General features: G+C 36.1%; 1 protein-coding gene across 1 annotated transcript in view; it reads left to right on the top strand.

Moving 5' to 3' along the window:
• Positions 1–487: 487 nt before the first annotated feature.
• Positions 488–21421, top strand: part of tcf25 (transcription factor 25 (basic helix-loop-helix)) — a 283651-nt gene continuing 262717 nt past the window's right edge. The window contains exons 1-3 of the mRNA XM_067389839.1: positions 488–834; positions 4092–4193; positions 5055–5108. Coding sequence (XP_067245940.1) covers positions 670–834; positions 4092–4193; positions 5055–5108 — 321 coding nt within the window. The 5' untranslated portion in view covers positions 488–669. The remainder of the gene's footprint in view (positions 835–4091; positions 4194–5054; positions 5109–21421) is intronic.

Below are 21421 nucleotides of genomic sequence, written 5' to 3' on the forward strand. Positions count from 1 at the left end.
GCACACTGAATGTTGCATAAAAGTTGCTGGAGAAAATATATAAAATAGGTGTATGAGCTGTTGAAAAATAAAATTAGGCCTACACAAATAAAGCAAAATATCAATAGTAGCCTATAAACTTTGACTGTGAATATATAAGGTAGCTACAACTATTATACACTATATATAAATATTATACACTATTATGCGAATAATTCTCAAAAGAATTAATATATCATACACTTCAGTTAAGCGCGATCTGCTGTGACGTCAAAATCTAGTTGAATTGTGGGATATAGAGCTGCGCGTGTACATCAGAGTAGACTCGCTCCCTTGGTCAAAATCGAGGGGATGAGGGTCTGTCCATATAAACTTCCCTCGTCCACTTCACGAAGTGGAACACACTTCAAAATGGCGGCAGGGATTCCCCTGAGGGGAAGTATTTAGGGAAGTTTGCGAGTGCGTGTCTAAAACTGGAGTGGAACGCAGCCTATGTCAGGTTGACACCTTGACACATGTGTATAAAAAAACATCCGGGTCGGCTATTTTGAATACACCCACTTCCGTTTAAGGTGGCGTGTTTCCTATATGTCTATAGAATCTACTCTTGAACATCCGCAAGTTTGTGGGACATTTAGGCTCGACGCGAGATTATTATTTGATTTCTGATCAGTTGATTGGACGTCCATTATGTCGAGTCGTGCTCTGCGTAGGCTGAAGGGCGAGCAGCGCGCTCAGGCCGCTTTACACGTGCTCAAACTTACTGATGAAGATGACAAAGATGAAGACGAGCAGATGAAGATTAACACACAAACAGCCCATAAGCAGAAGAAAATCAGCAACATATTTGAGCTGGTAACATTTGGCATGTGTGACTGTCATGGTGCAGAGGTGGGATCAGATATTACTATGGTACTTTGATACTGTATTGAATGATTACTATACATGATATTTACATGGTACTTTAATCAGGCATGGTACTACCAGGATATTAGTCTAAAAGCTGCTTGGTACCATATGGTAAATATCCAAAATACCATAGTAATTATGAAGAGGTGTATGATTTAGTTTTTGTCAACACATATTGCTTCATGCTTGTAGTTCACAAATAACGTGAAACTTCAACGTAATGTACATGAGTTTCCTAGTTAAAAATTGGTAATCAACGCCCTGTCAAGTCGTATTTACCACCGGGAAGTTCGGGGATAATTTTGATTTTCGAGATGGGCGGGCCACAAACTTTAAACCCTGTGACTGGTGTTCTTCATTAATTTTTTCCAAGTGTGCCACACAAGTCCTGAAAAGTGAGGTTAAAGAATTTTGATCGCCCCTTGGTGGAAGCCTGCAGTGTTGTTAAAGTTGTTAAAAAAAATCAAATGACACTTAAAATATTTTAAAATATTCCATTTTCCAAAGATGGTTTCTGTAATTTTAGGTAGTTATCATCATGCTGACGTGTGTTCAAGTGTTCGTTTTTCCAATAAGTTTGGTTTTTGTTATTTTTGATGCTATAAAATGGGGTGTAACATCATGATTGACAGCTGTGCTTACAGTGAAGGGTACATTTACATAACAACAATGTACAAAAGTGTTTTCTTTGTACAGATGACAACAGCTGTGTCTAGGCATGTGATGGTATCAAATTTACATGTTGTGATAATTGCTTAAGCTTTTATTACGGTATTGAAATAAGTTGCAAAAAAAGTGTTGTCATACTATATCAGGTTTAAGATCTCTTAAACAAAAATAACTGAACATTTAAATACAATAACAATACACAAATTCTAAAGTAAAATGTTTCAAACAGATTAAAGTACAAAAGAATTATAAAGAAAAACAGGTAGCACTTTACAACAAGGTCTCATTATTTAACGTTAGTTAATGCATTAACTAAGATTAAGAATGAGCAACAGCTAATTTTGTTACAGAAGGTATTTTTTTATGTTAGTTAAAAAAAAATATAACTGATCATTGTTAGTTTTAGGTCCATTAAATACAACTTTTGTTTTTAGTAATGTTTTTAAACATTAACTAAAAATTAACATTAAGATTAATATATGCTATTTTAAATGCTATTAAATGCTATAAAATAAAAGCATTTTTCATTGTCAGTTTGGTAATAACAAATTAACATGTTAAATAATGAAGCCCTGTTTCACTAAGTTTTACTGAACAATAACAAATAATCAGAACATTTTGAATCATTATAGGGCATGTTGTAGTCCATATTAAAATATAAAAATGTTTAAGTAGACAGAGCCGTAGTTCACTGACAAGCTACGCAATATCCCCAGTACCTGAGCGAGCTCTTAATGCATTATAGTCCTTCACATGTATTGCGGTCTCAGAATTCTGGACAGTTGATAATACCTAGAATATCAAAATCAACTGCAGGGGGTAGATCCTTTTCCTATTTAGCACCTACATTTTTGGAACAGTCTTCCTATCACTGTTCGGGAAGCAGACACACTCTGACACTACTAATTTTTCTGTATTATGCGGATCAGTAAAGTAATTTGGCAAATATCACTTTTTTTTTTTTTTTTTTTCACACCCTTAAACACGCAAACCTATAGACTAAACGCATAAATGAACGCAAGAATGCATTAAAGGTATTCAGTTTCCAGTAGGAAATGTGTAATTTAAGCGGCCCCTAAAGTAATAAACAATTTTTACAACTGAAGTGCTTCAATCAAAAACCAGCTTTTGCTCGATAAGAATTTTACTATTGTCACTGTGAAGCTGCTTTGAAATAATTTGTGAAAAGCGCTATATAAATGAAGATGACTTGACTAGACTAAAGATGGCATCTGCAATTGAAGGCATGCCGCCCACACTCCTGTGTTGATGGCTCTATCGCTGTAGACCATTTAAAAAATGTTAAATAGCTACACAAATAATAAGTTTAGGTTACAACTGCATCTGTCTGGTAAAAGAAAAAAAAAATCAGTGATTGACTTTTTTTGTTATTTTCAAAGATTATTAGATATTTCGCAAAGATTATTATAATTCATTATAAAGTGAATGCTATTCCATTCTTATTTCGCTTTGGATCCTGAATGAAAAAATATTTTTGCTGTGAACGATTAGAAATGCAAACTATTTGTTTTTTAATCCATGGTTGCTTCTCAATACTCAAATTGATGCTTCCTTGTTTCAATTCCTCTGTTGTCCTTTTCTTTGATCCTCCTCTCACATCCTATGGGGTCTGGAGCTGAGATGTGAGGAAAGGAAACGTGGATGCACAAATAAGAAATGAGAAGCACCCCATGTATTTGAATGTCTATACCCATCCACTCCCCATATCGTAATACTTCGGGGCTGGGTGGTGGGGTCGACCAGAGGTGAGGGGGCGCATGTGTAGTGAGGTGAAGAATACACCTGGTGTCCTCCATGATTCCTGTTCTTCCTGACAATAAAGCAACAAGCTTGTAATCACAGCTTCAGAAGTGGGAAGTAGGAAATTTCCGATAGCATGTGAAGGCAGCCTAAGGTTTAAGTGAAAGTGTGTTTGAATTTATAAGGGAAAATGCCTTTTTTATGCATGTTTTAAGAAGGTTATTTTAAACACTTGACTGGCGATATGAAGTGTAAAAACTTAATTAAATGTTCCCTTAAGTTGGACGAGGTTTGTAGATGACTGTCATTACATGTTTTTCAAACGCACGTTATAAGTGACTCAAAACTTGTCGAGATGAGTAGCATTTACTGTGAAGTGCGAACCGATCGAGCCACTCTGACCACTTCACACAAACAAGCGGCTTTGTCTCACATACATGCAAAACTGTATCACACTAGTATTGTCAAAAGTACCGGGTGTATCAGTGTAAGCGCTCTGTGCTAGGGGGAAATGCTGGTATCGTCACATTTTTACAATTTCAGTACCGACTTGGTACCCAAGTAGAGTAATCTGCACAGACCATTTTTTTTCGCAGCATGTGACGTCGCACTGTACAGCACTGTATCAGATAACATTTGTTCAATTGTAGCATAATTTTATGTCTGCTGCCCATAGATCATTGAATATTTATAATGCTGTGTGTCAGTGTCATGAATCATAATGCTGCTGTCATGTCAGATACAAAGTCTGTAATGTTGTCGTTGTGTGTCAGATAGGTGAGCCTGATGTGGATGTATGTCCGTCAGATGAGGAGCCGGCAGAGGGAATCAATGAAAGACAACAAGGAGCTCCACTGGAGAAAGATGCTGTGAAGGTGTGTAGAACCTTCATACATCACCATCATCATCATCATCATCGACGAACATAAAACGTATAACCGTGACTTGTTCAAGAGAGTTTTGTAAAATAAAATGAGAACATTTGACAATGCATTTTAAAGCTGCAGTCCGGAACTTTTTTTCGTTAATTATCCAAAATCAATTTGAGCAAGTACTTATCCAGCCAGTGTTCAAAACTATCTCCTTATCTTAGCTCGATTCACAATGGTAAGCTTGTAATAATGTTTTATAAATTCGAGCATGCAGCAGTTCATCTTTGCATCATTATGTCACGTCTGTAAACAATGGAAGGAGTCCCAGCTACTTGGCTTTATCATGTGAGGATGCAGCTTGTAGCGCGTCATTTATAGCCTTTTCTCACAGCAGCTAAAATAATTAAACGTATCGTTTTGTTGGTGGATTGTAATACAGAAAGATCCAAATTACAATGACCAGTTTCTCACAGCAGCTAAAATAATTAAATGTATCATTTTGATGGTGGATTGTAATTCAGAAAGATCCAAATGACAATGATCAGTGACAACTTCACCCGTAGTCAAAAGCAAAAGACTTCGGACTTCGGAGTCACTACAGAAATTGAAGTCTTCAGGTAACGCTAATACACACTAAATACACAGTCACACAATGCTGATGTTGTTAACATTAACAATTTGGGAACAAAGTATAACAGTAATAATAATTTGCACGGTTTGGTGTGATCAAATTAAGCGATTGTTAGATTTAATCAACAGAGATGGCGACAGAGGAAAAATGCCAGACTGCAGCTTTAACTTAATCTTCATTCTTTTCATTTTTTTTCAATTCTGTTGTTTTCTGTTTAATTTTCTTTGTTGTAGTATGAGAAGTCAAACAAAAAAAAGAAAAAGAAAAAGGCACCAGCTGATGAAAAGGTATGACTTATGTTTATGTATTTATACTCGGCAAAAGAAACTTCCTCTCACTTTCAAAATCTAAAGTAACAGTCTGTATCTGGTGTAGCTGCCAGCTGTTTTAATTACTACAGTGCATCTCATCCTCATGGCCTGTACAAGATTGACCAATTCTTGCTGTGAGATGTTACCTAACTCTTCCACTAAGGCTTGCAAGTTCTCAAACACATCTGGGGTAGGGGTTTAAGAAAATATTGATACACATGAATATCACAGTATTATGCTTGGTGATACTGTATTGATTATCAAAAACATTGCATCAACATTTATTTATTTATTTGTTAACGTCCAAGATTTGTGTCATTCGTGTTTGCAAAATAAGCTATGCTAAAATCTAGGGATGCACCGATACCATTTTTTTAAGCACCCAGTACGAGTACCGCAGTCTGTATAATTCAAAAACACAACTTCATTCTTTATAAATCTCTCCAACGGTGTGTAATGTTAGCTTTAGCTACTATCAAACTCATTCAGAATCAAATGTAAACATCCAAATAAATACCATACTTATGCGATTAGACATGCTGCATGACGAACACTTTGTAAATATCCATTTTGAGGGTTGTATTAGCTGTGTGAACTTTGTTTATGCTGTTTAAGGCAAGCGCAAGCTCCGGGGCTCCGGGGGCACGATTCTGTGCGTGTCCCCTTTAAATGCTCTCACTCCCCGCCCCCTAGCTCGCAACTCTATAATGCATTGCATAAACAAAGTTCACACAGCTAATATAACCCTCAAAATGGATCTTTACAAAGTGTTCGACATGCAGCATATCAGATCATGTAAGCATAGTATTTATTTGGATGTTTACATTTGATTCTGAATGAATTTGATAGTGTTCCGTGGCTAACGGGGTCTAAAGCTAACATTACACACTGATGGAGAGATTTATAAAGAATGAAGTTGTTTATGAATTATACTTGCAGTCGGTTTAACCCTCTGGAGTCTGAGGCTGATTTGGGGCCTGGAGAAGTTTTGACATGCCCTGACATTTGTGCTTTTTTTCAGTTGTTCATAAACATATCAATGACAAAGGTGTCATTACACTGCATTCAGCACAAACTAGGCTACCATAATATGTGAGGAACATGTATGCACATGTTTGTGTTTTTGAAGGAATAACGTTTATGCATGGTTATTGAAGAAAAAAAAAAAAAAAAAAATTAAGTCACTGAAATAAGGCCAACAATATATATTAAATCGGTGTTTACAAGACTTCTGGGTATTAGGGGTTGTAGGCTAGAGTTTTTGCTTCAAAATTATGTAAAACATTATAATGCCTACTTGTTCATATAAAACAATATATTGATCTAGTTTTTGTAAGACACTTTTTGTCAAGAAACACCGTATGCGTGGAGGCATGAATCATCATGAATAATGGGTGATTTACAGCTGAGAAGACAAAAGAATCGCATAAAGAACCTCTAATGGTGCTGCATATTAATGAGGCCTTTCAGTCAGGTAGGCTGTCAGCTCAATTTAAAATAATGGTATTCTATTATATTCTTTAAAATATAATGTATTACTGTAATGCAAACAGTCTGAATATAGGTTTTTAATTTAAAAGCATTCACATTTGGAGAAATATTGATGGATTCTCATGTTTGTCAATTTTCTATACAGAGGAGTTATATTTATTCTATATTCATTATCACTATGAGCGCTGGATTCTGTGTTTTCAATTCATACTTGCAGCCGGAGTACACTCTCTGTGCACATTTAGCCCACAAATTATTCTAAAGAAGAGGAGGACATTTCAGGAATGGTGTTTTCAATTCATACTTGCAGCCGGAGTACACTCTCTGTGCACATTTAGTCCACAAATTATTCTAAAGAAGAAGAACCAGGAACTAACTGCATGTCTTCCAGAGTTTGCTAACCATGGCTTTAACATCCAGATAAACACTTTTTTCAAGACAATAAATATACGATTGAGACGATGTATGCATGTATTGCCTCTGAATTTGCCTCTGAATAGCACTGGCTCCGTGGGCGTGGCCGCATTAGCAGATAATGAGCTGAATCACGGATTTCTGACATCTCTCTTTTCATACAGATTACATAAACACAGAATTTTTGTTTTCGATTTGACTTACATGATTAAACCTTACATTTCAATGTTTTTTTTTAGACATAAGTCTAATTTTTTTGTGATTAGTATTCACTAAGTTATAGTTCATTATCTGAGAACTATCAGATTAAACTTTGTTCAGAGGGAAAGGACGGATCATACATCATTTTAGTTTTCTTTATTTTGCAAAAAGCACAACATTTTGTTTTTACTCTGAGTGTATACAAATAAAAGAAGAGATTCTATAGTTTCAATTGATATATTACTTATGTCTCTATGACAAAAAATGACCCAGTATTTTAAGTCTGGTTTGCTGCAATGTGAAAAAAAACCTGAAAACGCGCCGGCGCATTTTCAGACCTCAGGGATTTAATAATGAAAATAACGACATGGCTTTGGTCTCCGTGAATACAGTAAGAAACAATGGTAACTTTAACCACATTTAACAGTAAATTAGCAACATGCTAATGAAACATTTAGAAAGACAATTTACAAATATCACTAAAAATATCATGATATCATGGATCATGTCAGTTATTATTGCTCCATCTGCCATTTTTTGCTATTGTCCTTGCTTGCTTGCTTGCATAAAGTCTGTTGATTCGGCTGTGCAGCTCCAGATGTTAATACTGGCTTGTCTAATGCCTTGAACATGGGCTGGCATATGCAAAAGTTGGGGGCGTACATATAGGTAAATTCAATTTTCAATTCTAGGGCACCTTTAAACCAAGAAGCATTTTCTAGACAAGTAAAAAATATTGTCTTGTTTTCAGGAAAAAAAGTCAAAATTTCCTTAAAACAAGCAAAATAATCTGCCAATGGGGTAAGCAATCTTGTTTTTGGTTTGAAATAAGATTATTTTGCTTACCCTCTTTTGCATTTTTTAAGGAAAAACTCAAAAAACTTAATTTTGACTTATTTTTTTTCTGAAAACAAGACCATATTTTTTTACTTGTAAAATGCTTCTTGATTTAAAAATTTTAGATATTTGGACTAGAAAAAAAACCCAAACCTCTAGCTATGTAAGAAAAGCGTTTTTTGCAGTGAATGCTGTGTAATTATGCTAACAAGGTTTTGAAAAACCATGCAGGCAATACGTTTTCTTTTGAAAAGTAGCCTAGTGTATTCTTAATTGATTGATTTTGTAAAGTTATTTTTTTCAGGCTATTTTTAAAACGTAGGTTGTGTTTCCAATTAGAAATTAATCATTGGTTATGTATTAATTTAGATATTTGAGGATTCTGGCTATCCCATACTTTAAATTATTCGTTCATCAGGGACCCAATGCCGCACAGAGATACTCTCCCCGGGATTTGCAGTACTTGGGCACTTGATCTAAGTTTTTGTCTGAGCAGGAAAATAAAGTCTTACAATAATAATAATAATAATAATCATAATAATAATAATTATTATTATTATTACTATATTGCTGCTGTTTATAGATTTCCAAATACCTGCTGTACTCCGACTTTGCCACAAGGAAAAGTGCATACATCTGCTCAGACCCTGACATGGCGGTAAGCACTTTTCCATGTCAAAGACTGTTTTTATAAATATAAACTTTGGCGTGGATTTTAGCGTACATACACTCTTAAGATCAAATCTGTGCATATGCACGCTTTATAAATGAGGCCCATTGAATCTGAGAGATCACTTAACATCCCAACGCCATCCGTGCTGCTGAGAGTGGCATTTCGATATAACATGTAAATGCGTAGTACACACTTTCCTCTCAATAACAAAATAAACACAACAAAAATAACAGTGGTTAGAAAACGGCAGCAAGAAAACTTCTGATCTTAGCGATGTGGATGTGTTTGCACAAGCTCTGCAATTCAGCACTCCAGTGAAGGCACATTTATTTTTATATAACTTTATACAACAGATGTGCATGCTTTAAAGCAAGCAGCTTTACAGTATTGAATATAAAGAGTGTCATGCAGTCATGGAGTGGACTATGCACTTTGAGAGTGCTGTTAATTCACTCCCCCCACTTACATTTTTCAGTACTGAGACTCGAAGTCGGGACCTTTGGGATTCAAGTCTGAGTCTCTAACTATTAGGCAACAACTGGCCCAAAAAGTTTTCTGAAGGTTCTAAAACACAATTAAAGCTGCAAGCAACGATGAAAGGGCCCTCACACCCATGTCACCGCCACCCAGTGGCTTTAGGAAAACAGAGCACGGTGGGCAATATGCATTTAAGTATATAAATAAAGGAGTACTACGCCAGTCATTTTTTATTTGCTACACTTCCTGCTACCAGCTGGTGGCGCTATGACTATAACTAAATTTTGGCATGTAGATGTCTTCAGGTCAGGGCACTTATCAAACATGTAAAGTTTGAGGCAGATTGGACATTGTATGCTCGAGTTACAACAACTTCCTATTTCATGACGATAATAGCATGCTTTAACACTCAGCTAGGTGTTGCTAGCATGTTTTGGGAAGTTTGTAGCATGTTTAGTACTCGGTTGCATATTTTAGTATGTTGCTAGTAGTGCATCACTTTGTTAAACACGTCATTTCCTGTTGCCAATGGGTGGCACTATTACAATAACTGAATATTGTCATGTAGATATGTTCAGGGCAGGTTTCTTATCAAACAGGGGAAGTTTGGGGCAGATCAGACATTGTATGCCTGAGTTACAGCCACTTCCTGTTTTGTGACGTTAATCGCATACATTAGCATTGAGCCAAGTGTTGCATTATTTAACATGTTTCTAGCATGTTTGGTACTTCATGGCATATTTAAATGTGTTTCTGTAAGTTCATTACAGTGTAAAGCATGTCATTTCCTGATGCCAACAGGTGGCGCTATGACTAACTGAATATTTGCATGTAGATGTCTTCAGGCCAGGACTCTTATCACACATGTGAAGTTTGGGGCAGATCGGACATTGTATGCCTGATTTACAACAGCTTCCTGTTTAATGGTGAAACATCAGACTTTGTCAGGCTGCCACGGACACGCCCTTCAACGTAAACTCAAGATCTTTGCAATTTATCATCATTAAGGCCTTAAGATTAGACTGACCAAATATGATGTTTATCTGATAAAATCTCTAGGAGTTCGTTAAAGTCTGGATATGGCAAAAACTGCACATTTTGCAGAGAAAATTCAAAATATCTCACTTCTTGTTGGGTTTTCTGATTTTGCACCCAGGGACTTTTTTTGTAGGTATTGGGTTGTTACATGTGTCTACCGAATTTCATACCTGTATGTGAAATGTAGCGCGAGGGGCACTTTGTTGAAATTTTGTAGGTGGTGCTATCGAGCCATTTTGCCACACCATATCCAAAACCATATCAGACTTAAATTTTCTCCACTTGATGTGTGCAAAGTTTCATGAGTTTTCCAGCATGTTTAGGCCCTCAAAAATATGATTAGTTTCGCAGAATAATAATAATTGACCAAGCAATTACAATAGGGTCCTCACACCATCGGTGCTCGGGCCTTAATAACCTAGCAACCATACCTTAAAATCTCTGGTAACGACACCATATTTGGCACACACCAAGTCATAACCCATATCTATAGGAAAATTATATGTTAAATTTTATTGAAAATATTTATCTAGAGAATATTTAATATTGTTACCTAACTCACTTCCAAGCAGAAATATCAGTTTGGGAAGCGTGTTACTGGTTAAGGGCTACCCATGTAGCAAAATTATGCAACAAAATATCAATAATAACAATAAATAACAAATTGCCCTTCTCATGTTGGGCTGGGAGATATGTCAAAAATATTTTATCGATAATCGCCTTAAATATCATAATATCTGATTTAGGGATGTGCACAAATAGTCGAATATTTGAATATTCGTTCTGTAATTAATATTCGGAAAATAAAAATACTATTCGAATTTTACTATGTTGCTTTGCTGGCCGTAAATGCAGTAAATCCATGATAAATCCTAAGCACTAAAACTCGCAGTTATAGCTAAATGCACCGGGTGGTGCTGTGGAGCGTGCCTTGGAACAAGTTTATTTTATTTGATCGTCACATAATGTTGTCGTCTGCCTCGCAAAGTTTGGAATTACTTAGGTGAAAATGATCTTACAAAATGGAATTACTTTTGATCAAATTAATTAATTAAACTGAGTTATCATAATATCAACACCATAATGAGAAAGCACATGAAATCTAAATACCCGTCGTGTGAGGAAAGACAGCTGTCCATCACTGCATCACAACAACTGCAAGTTATCCCCAAGTGAGCCAAGATGATAACTTATCTGATAGCAAAATTATTTTGAGACACATGTTTCCTTTAATTTTCGTTGAGGGAGATATATTTACGAAGAGAAAACAAAGTGTTACTGTTAGAAACTTAGCTTAGCACACAGTTATGTAACGTTAGGCTTCTGTCAGCACGGCTCGTTTTCTCCATAGACTGTAAAAAAAATATGGACGTAGCGTCCGTGACATCACCCATAGAGTTCTGAACAGCAGTTTTGAAGCGAAAATGAGGACGCGGCCATCTTAGCTGCGCGTCACCGCACGTCACTCCCGGATAACTGAAAATGGGCAAAGAGGCAGGGAGGTGGTTTGAGCTGATGTGATTGGTTGCTGAAATCACGCCCGCCTAGCTCGACGTGACCACATTAGCAAGCAAAGGAGCTATCTATCTAGATACTATCTAAATTATTAATAAAGATAAGTTTTAACATCAGAAAGTTCTAAAGGTTTACTGTCAATTTAAGGTGTTTTTTTAAGATATAGATGCTCCAACACCAGTAATTTGTGTTGGGTGTGCAAATAACAACATGGAACATCAAATGGGACTTCATACCTTTATAATAGAGATCGCGAGATGAATCCAATCTGTGGCACTTGGGTAAAATATAAATGTCCATTGCAAAACAGAAAAAAAAATTCACATTTCTTCTGAATGATCTGCTCTCTGTCATCGTTCTTCAAGAAAGGATGCAATCTGAGCAGCGATCGTATCTAACAAACAAATGAGCCTGTGTCCAAAGTATATTTTTTTCAAAATAGTGCAGCAGTTTTAGTTATAATATCTAAGCAGTGCTGTCAGAGTTGTATATCCTCCTGGTATTGTCATTGTAGTAACTTAAATCTCGCAATCAACTTTCAGCCAATGCCACGATCCAACAACGTGTGTTCTGTGTCTCTTCCCCATGCATGCACATCTACGACACACATCTCGAATATTATGCAGCAAGCCATATTTTATAATTGTATAAAATAATCGAGAAAAAAAAGCACAAAAACGGCTGAGATGCCAAATTCAGCGGCAGCTGAGGTAACATGACGGCTCACAGACAGCAGCGCAATGGACCTGTCACTCAAGTGGCCACGGCCTTAATTATGCAGAACTTTAAGGCTTAATATAATTTAAACGGATAAGTTATAAAAAAATTCACCCCCCTCAGAGTTGTCATGAAGGGCAAAAATAGCAGTATAGACCAAAACCACAATTTGAACCAATTTGTAAACATGTTTTTTTTTCTGCTATAAACTTGGCCAATTTAACATGGGACTCTATGAGATTCTGCTCTCTTTTGGAGCCTGTCCCTACCGGCCAGTCGATGAATCGCAGTTTAAGTTACTTCCGTATTGGCTTCACGAGAGAAAGGGGGAGGTTGCCACTTGGTTTTCTCACCCGAGCATGTGGATAATATTATTGTTTTTCTCTCTATGTCTGAAACATATAAACACGATAACCATATACTGACTCGAGTGCATTATGTACGTTTTGTACAATAACTGGCGCTGTCTGCTTTATTAGTATTTTTCCCGCTCGCGCTGCTTGAGATTAACGTCAAATGCTTTTGTTCTTAATATTTTCTGTTTACACATATTGTTTAATGCTTTGAACTAAAAGAAAACCTTAAGATATAATGTACGCTTGTTGTGTATATTGCATAATCATAAGCTTGTTCAGAAATGGTTACAAAATATTGATGAATATAAAACAATAATGTCTTTCTCGTTTAACCTCATTTAAATAAACAAATATTCGAATATTCGTTTTTTACGAGCCCAAATATTCGAATACAGTATTTTGGAAAAATGCCCATCCCTAATCTGATTATATCGTCTACCCGAGCCCTGCCTTCACGCCGCCCCGTCCTTCACGCCGCCCCGTCCTTCACGCCGCCCCGTCCTTCACGCCGCCCCGTCCTTCCCTCGCCAGAGATAACACAAGCTGACATACACCGCGAACACCCATCATGTTGAGTTTGGATGCACTTCATCTAATTGAGATATATCAATTTTTTTAAATCTAATTGATTACATGATGTGGCGATTTAATTATTCGCACATCAAATTTGAGAATTTTTTCCCAAATGATAGTCATTATTGTATCAAATGGACATTACAAAAAGTAGCTTCAGCAAGAAATATATTATTTGATTCAACATAGAACAGCTGATTCATACAGGAGTAGAGTAAATGGCTTTCTTTTTGAATGGTCCATTGAATCATTAGGCTTGTTGGACTTGAAGTGGCACTGCACAGACTAATTGGTGTATGTCTGACATCAAAGTACCGCAAGAGCGATTAGGGAGCAGACAGCTACGTATGCTTTGGAATTGGAACCGATCGGTCTGTGCATATTTCAATGCTATTTCATGCATTCTTACTTACTTACACTGTTGAAGAGTTGGATACTCGTGTTTTGAAACTTTGGCCATGTTTAGCATAAGTTGGACGCATGATGGAGTATTTATGTGCCAAATGACTACTTCCGGTTTTGGTACAGGTTTCATTTTTCGAGTATAGCCTGTATGATGTCAAAAGAGAGTGGAATTCTTTCTATAGACACTTCTCCCTGAAGCGTGCACACACACATCACCCAGAGCAAGAGTAAGAGCACGCCCATCAATACATTGAATATCAGTCAATTTTATTAGTTACTTTTCTTAAATATGACATCCTTGATGGAGTATTCAGCTTCAAATGCGACATCCGAAGGACGTAGCCTCAGAAATGAGACGCAGCTCCTGTCACCAAATGAGTGTGTTTTTGGTTGTGAGGGAAAGATTACCCTTTTCAGCTTCCCAAAGAACCCAGCATTAAGGGAACAGTGGATGAAGTTTGTTTTTCGGGGCAGCAATGGAGTTGTGCATGTATGTTTTTTTTTTTTTTCCAGGGATTTGGGTGAACAAACTTCAGATATTTGCTTAAATTAAAGCAAATATCTGCAAAACAACAGATATTTCATTATAAACTGGTACTGGTATAACTTATGTTTTAAATGTATAATAAGCAGAATAATTGCCAAAAAAAAAAAAAGCGGATGAAAGAAAAAAAAAAGCGGATGTAAGGTTAGAAAGCATGAAGCTCATAGTGTCTGAATGTCAGTCAAGTGCAAAAAAAGATGCAACCCATAACATGTTATGGCAGCAACGTCTTGGATAATCTGATGGCAGATAAAAATGCAACCCCAATTCAAGAAAAGTTGGGACATTTTGTAAAATGCAATAAAATCAAGAATCTGTGATTTGTTAATCCTCTTGAACCATTTATTTAACTGACAAAATTACAAAAAGGTTTTCAATGCTTTCACTGACCAACTTGATTGGAGTTTGTGAATTATAAACAAATTTTGATTTTAATAGCTGCAACCCACTCCAAAAAAAGTGGGGACAGAGGCATATTTGCCACTGTCACATCATCTTTCCTTTTAATTACACTTTTTAATTATTTGGTAATTGAGGATAATTGTTGCAGTTTTGCAAGTGGAATTTTTGCCCAATCTCACCCTATACAAGACAGCTGCTCAACAGTCTATGGTAGGGCTGGGCGATATGGCTGAAAACTGTATCACGATATCAGTGTTTCATATCGGTTGATATCGATAATTATTTATATTTTTTATGACCCATTTAAAATAAGGACTAGGATAAAAATATTACATTTTTATTTTAAACTTAACCTTCCTCTGATCATAATCCCCTCAGTTATTAAGACAGAAATGTCAACAACCATGGAAAACTCAAATAATTAAAATGTAAACATAAGTAAAGTAGGGTGACCACTCGTCCCGCATTTTGCGGGACAGTCCCAAAATTAGGAGCTTTGTCCCACAAGACTTAAGTAGTGTCCCGCATTTATGTCTTTAATTTTTGTTTTAACCAATACAAAATTGCGAAATTTCACGAAAAATCACGACTTTCTTCTCACGTTAATATTTCATTTAATGCGGGTTCTATGGCGTTATTATATTGAAAAATGTCGAGCACATCAAATGCGCGAGCAGTCTCTCAGCTCACAGGCGGATTCCCTTGCACAAAACTGGACGCTCGGATATCACATCTGCGCTCAAACTTTTGTCCTCCTGCATGTGCAGCCGTGAATCTAGAATTGTCTTCTCTCCAGGATTTAATGTTGCCATAAGCGCAACATTATAGTGTGGGCACCCACCGGCAGAAACATTAATCGGCGCATATGCCAAGTTTGCCAACAAATGTAAATCAATATTTACAGAGTAATGTAAATTTATGTCTCATGTGTCCTGCAAAATCACATCTACTGTCCTGCAACAGATCAGTAGTCAGGTGGTCACCCTAGTCTAAAGTCACAATGAACACATTTCCTCTTTTATTTACAATTTCCTCGCTCGCTGCGGCACTCATTTTCTGCTTACCAGTCGCCGAAGAGGAATCCAGCAGACCAGCACGAGACAAAGATATGGCGCAACCAAAATTGATACGGTTACATGATTGGCTGTTAGCGTGTCACTCCCTACGTTGCTAGGTTACCAGAGAGCGAGTGCCTTTGTTAATGCAACCAAACTTGCTTCGCAACCTGTTTTCTTCCGACGAAGAATAAAAAATATTGTACGTTTTATCGAACACATTTTTTATTGATATCAATCACGTGTCTGTTGTGATACATATCGTTTTATCGCCCAGCCCTAGTCTGTGGTCATCGTTGTCTGATTCTTCTTTTCATGAGAGGCCATACATTTTCAAGAAGACACAGATCTGGACTGCAGGCAGGCCAGTCAAGCACATTCACTCTACAGTGTAGAGTGTCTATGAAACCACTCTGATCTGATGTAGCACATGCAGAATGAGGTCTTACTTCTTAGGAAAGATGTCATCTTGATGGCAGTATATGTCTCTGTACAATCCCAATATATGCCTCAATGTCAGTCACACGTATGCAAGTCATCCTTGCCGTTTGCACTGATGCACCCCTATACCATGACAGATCACCTGTCACTGATGAAAGTCTGGATGGTCCCTTTCGTCTTTGGAACTCTGAAATGTCTTTTTTTTAAAAATTTTATTTTCCCCCAAAAAACATGCCAATGTGGCTTCACACACATTTCCACTGTCTTTTGGACCATCTGAGATGAGCTTTGGCCAAGAGAACTCTGCAGCATCTCTGCATAGAATCAATGTATATGTATAGATTTCTCCTGGCTTAACAGAGATTCAAGTTAGTAATGATAACAATAATAATAAAAATAATTATACTAAATGTTAAGAAATGGTGAGGGGTTGAGGATGAGGAATAATAATAATAATAATAATATTATTATTATTATTATTATTATTAATAATAGCAGCAGCTGCAAGCAGCAATTATCGAGGCCAAGCACAAAGGCACACAATGATTCATCACTTTCAATCAATAGGTGGCGCTGTGACAATTGTTGTGGTATGGTCAAAGTAAGGTGACAGTAACTCATGCAAAGTTTGGTGTCAATATGCCAAAGCATTGCAGAGATACAGCTTCAAGAGTCGGTTTTGCTTCATGCCTCAAATTCGTTGCTCCGGTATACGAAAATGGTTTTACGTATCGACTTGAAATTCATAACTTTTGTCGGCATGGTCTAAAGATGATATGGTTAAATTTGTGAAAATTGGACGAACGGTCAAGTCAAGTCACCTTCATTTATATAGCGCTTTTTACAATGCAGATTGTGTCAAAGCAGCTTTACATTGATAATTGGTATATAATTTTTCCTTTTAAAGAATAGTGTCAATGCAGGCAGTTCAAAAGCACTGTTGAATATCAAATGTCAAGTCAAATTAAATTAAATTAGGGCTGCACGATTAATCGTATTTTATCACGATAACGATATCTGCTTCTCTCGATTGATTTTAAATAATCGTCACGATATTGGCTCGCTCTATGAAAATGAACATAATTTGGAAATATTGGAAGTAATATTAGGAATTTCGCTGTTTTATCTTTTGAAGTTCCTAAAGGTTTTACCAGTTTTCATAATGTTGATCAGCTAGAAATTATTTTTCTTTGCATTACGAATTTCTTATTGCAAACAAATTGTGTTGCTTTAAAATCTAATGTGAATACATAATACAAAACATGGTTTTGGTGAGCGCTTTGTAATGATTTACCAAATTTAAGTCTTTGTGCCACCTACAGGCCTTTTGGGTGAAGTGTAGGTTGGTAAAGAATTTGCAAAATAGCCATAGTTTCATCAGTAATTTCCTACTAGGAAAGTAGGAAATTACTGATGAAATTAACAAGATTAAATTAAATTAGGGCTGCATGATTAATCGTATTTTATCACGATAACGATATCTGCTTCTCTCGATTGATTTTAAATAATCGTCACGATATTGGCCCGCTCTATGAAAATGAACATAATTTGGAAATATTGGAAGTAATATTAGGAATTTCGCTGTTTAATCTTTTGAAGTTCCTAAAGGTTTTACCAGTTTTCATAATGTTGATCAGCTAGAAATGATTTTTCTTTGCTTTACTAATTTGTCGGGCAATTTGAATCTGGTTTGTCCCATGCAAACTAATTGTGTTGCTTTAAAATCTAATGTGAATACATATTACAAAGCTCTCACCAAAACCATGTTTTGTATTGATTTACCATCTAACGAAGTTATCATAGTTTGTTAAATTTAAGTCTTTGTGCCACCTACAGGCCTTTTGGGTGAAGTGTAGGTTGGTAAAGAACTTGCAAAATAGCCATAGTTACATTACTCTTTTGATAGAATAAACATGATTAATAATCGTGATTATAATTTTGAGGAAACTGTGGCACTGGCTGTCATGTTGATGATGTCTTCACAATGGATGATCTAGTCGACTCGATCTCTGCTGATACAGGGCTGCGTTGTGGTCGTGTCAAGGCACCGGTCCTCTGTCTCATCTGGAAACGGCCCAGAATCCGGTTGACTACGGTAAACCTCGGGATAAACAGAAAGACTAATATTAGCGTAGATGCCATTCTTTTTCTGATGTAACAAGTACATCTGGTGTTATAGGAACTGTTCCCGGTTCCGGCTGGACTAATTTATGCAGCCTAATAATCCTTTAACGGATTTGAAAATATAAATATATAATGTTATGTGTATGCCAGGTTAAAGAGATTTAAACTGACAGAGTGTGTCTGCATCCCGAACAATGCTAGGAAGGTTGTTCCACAGTTTATGTGCCAAATAGAAGGATCTACCACCTGCAGTTGATTTTGATATTCTAAGTATTATCAGCTGGCCTGAATTCTGAGATCGCAATAAACGTGAAGGACTATAATGCATTAAGAGCTCGCTCAGGTACTGGGGGGCTAAACCATTTAGTGCTTCGTATAGATTTTAAAATCTTGTTAATTACTTACAATGTTTCACAGGAAGCCAATGCAGTGATGACAGAACTGGGCTAATATGGTCATACTTCCTAGTTCTAGTAAGGACTCTAGCTGCTGCATTTTGTATGAGCTGTAGTTTATTTATCAAGCGGGAGGAACAACCACCCAGTAGAGCCTTACAGTAATCTAACCTTGAGGTCATGAACGCATGAACTAACTGTTCTGCATTCTTCATTGAGAGCATATGTCGTAGTTTAGATATATTTTTAAGATGGAAGAAAGCGGTTTTACAGATGCTAGTAACATGGCCTTCAAATGAAAGATTGGTATCAAAGAGCACACCCAGGTTCCTAGCTGACGACGAAGACTTAACAGAGCAGCCATCAAGTGTTAGACAATATTCTAGGTTATTACGTGAAGAAGTTTTTGGTCCAAAAATTAGAATCTCTGTTTTTTTCTGAATTTAGTAGTAGGAAATTACTGGTCATCCAGTTTTTTTATATCTGCTATGCATTCTGTTAATTTTGTGAATTGGTAAGTTTCGTCAGGGTGTGAAGTATGGAGGACCAGGGGTGACACTTAAAAATAAAAAGAAGAATCAATTAATTAATTTAATAATTCAAACATAAAAATGTATATAAATGATTCACTTTTTATATGGGCAAATTAATAGACATATTTAAAGTTGTTTATTTAATTCCTGTTTTTAAATGTAGTTTAATAAAACAATAAAACAATAAATTTTAAAAATCTTTTTTGAATGTATAAATAAATAGACAAATTTGAAATGGGATATTTACTTCATTTTTTAAAACGTAGATCAATAAAACAATAAAAAGTTCATTAGTAAATCATTTTAAATGCGCATTTAAATTGCTTTTTTAAAAAGAATTTGGCAAATACTTTTCTTTCTCTATTTACCAGTTGCTTTTCTTTGTCGGTTTGCCAAACGCTTTTCTTTATCCATTTGTCAATCGAGTGGTAAAATGCCATTGGACAGTACACACGTGTGAGCAACCAATCAACTTTCGCCTCTATTTGAAGAGCCAATCCTCTCTCACTTGTAACACTCACTGTCATTGGACAGTTAGTACGGTGACCGGGAGGGGACATGTTCGGTTCATTTAGCTTTGTCGTGGCCGCAACATATAAACTCGTGGAAACGTGATAATATGTCTTGGCCACAAGATATTAATTCGTGGGAACGGCCACGAGATCGTTTTGTTGAGTAAACGACATCCATGTCCCCTCCAGGTCACCGTACTAACTGTCCAATGACAGTGAGTGTTACAAGTGAGAGAGGATTGGCTCTTCAAATTGAGGCGAAAGTTGATTGGTTGCTCCCACGTGTGTACTGTCCAATGGCATTTTACCACTCGATTGACAAATGGATAAAGAAAAGCGTTTGACAAACCGACAAAGAAAAGCAACTGGTAAATAGAGAAAGAAAAGTATTTGCCAAATTCTTTTTAAAAAAGCAATTTAAATGCGCATTTAAAATGATTTACTAATGAACTTTTTATTGTTTTATTGATCTACGTTTTAAAAAATGAATTAAATATCCCATTTCAAATTTGTCTATTTATTTATACATTCAAAAAAGATTTTTAAAATTTATTGTTTTATTGTTTTATTAAACTACATTTAAAAACAGGAATTAAATAAACAACTTTAAATATGTCTATTAATTTGCCTATATAAAAAGTGAATCATTTATATACATTTTTATGTTTGAATTATTAAATTAATTAATTGATTCTTCTTTTTATTTTTAAGTGTCACCCCTGGTCCTCCATAGTGAAGAAATATAGAGCTGAGTATCATCAGCGTAACAATGAAAACGAACGGCATGCTTCCTAATGATATCTCCCAAGGGTAGCATGTACAGAGTGAAAAGCAATGGTCCTAGTACTGAGCCTTGCGGTACTCCATATTTATCTTGTGATCGATATGATATCTCATTGTTTACTATTACAAACTGATAACGGTCAGATAAGTGTGATTTGAACCATGCCAATGCAATTCCATTAATGCCAACATAATTCTCAAGTCTATTTAAGAGAATATTGTGATCGATAGTGTCAAATGCAGCACTAAGATCCAGTAACACTAATAGAGAGATACAACCACGATCTGATGATAAGAGCAAATCAACTCTAATGAGAGCAGTCTCAGTACTATGGTACGGTCTAAATCCTGACTGGAAATCCTCACAGATATTATTTCTTTCTAAAAAGGAACTTGGTTGCAATGAAACTGCCTTTTCTAGTATTTTTGACAGAAAAGTAAGATTTGAGATCGGCCTGTAATTGACTAATTCTTTAGGATCTAGTTGTGGTTTTTTAATAAGAGGTTTAATAATAGCCAGCTTAAACGTTTTTGGTACATATCCTAATGACAAAGATGAATTAACAATATTAAGAAGGGGATCTATGACTTCTGGAAGCATCTCTTTCAATAGCTTAGTTGGTATAGGGTCTAACATACATGTTGTTGATTTTGATGATTTAACAAGTTTAGACAATTCTTCCTCTCCTAAAGCAGTAAATGAAATGAATTTTTCCTCAGGGACACTACAATGCAATGTCTGACACGATACTGTAGTAGACAGTTGCATGGTTATTTTCTCTAATATTATCAATCTTGCAAGT

The sequence above is a fragment of the Chanodichthys erythropterus genome, chromosome 7 (assembly GCF_024489055.1).
Source record: "Chanodichthys erythropterus isolate Z2021 chromosome 7, ASM2448905v1, whole genome shotgun sequence".
NCBI classification, from domain to species: domain Eukaryota; kingdom Metazoa; phylum Chordata; class Actinopteri; order Cypriniformes; family Xenocyprididae; genus Chanodichthys; species Chanodichthys erythropterus.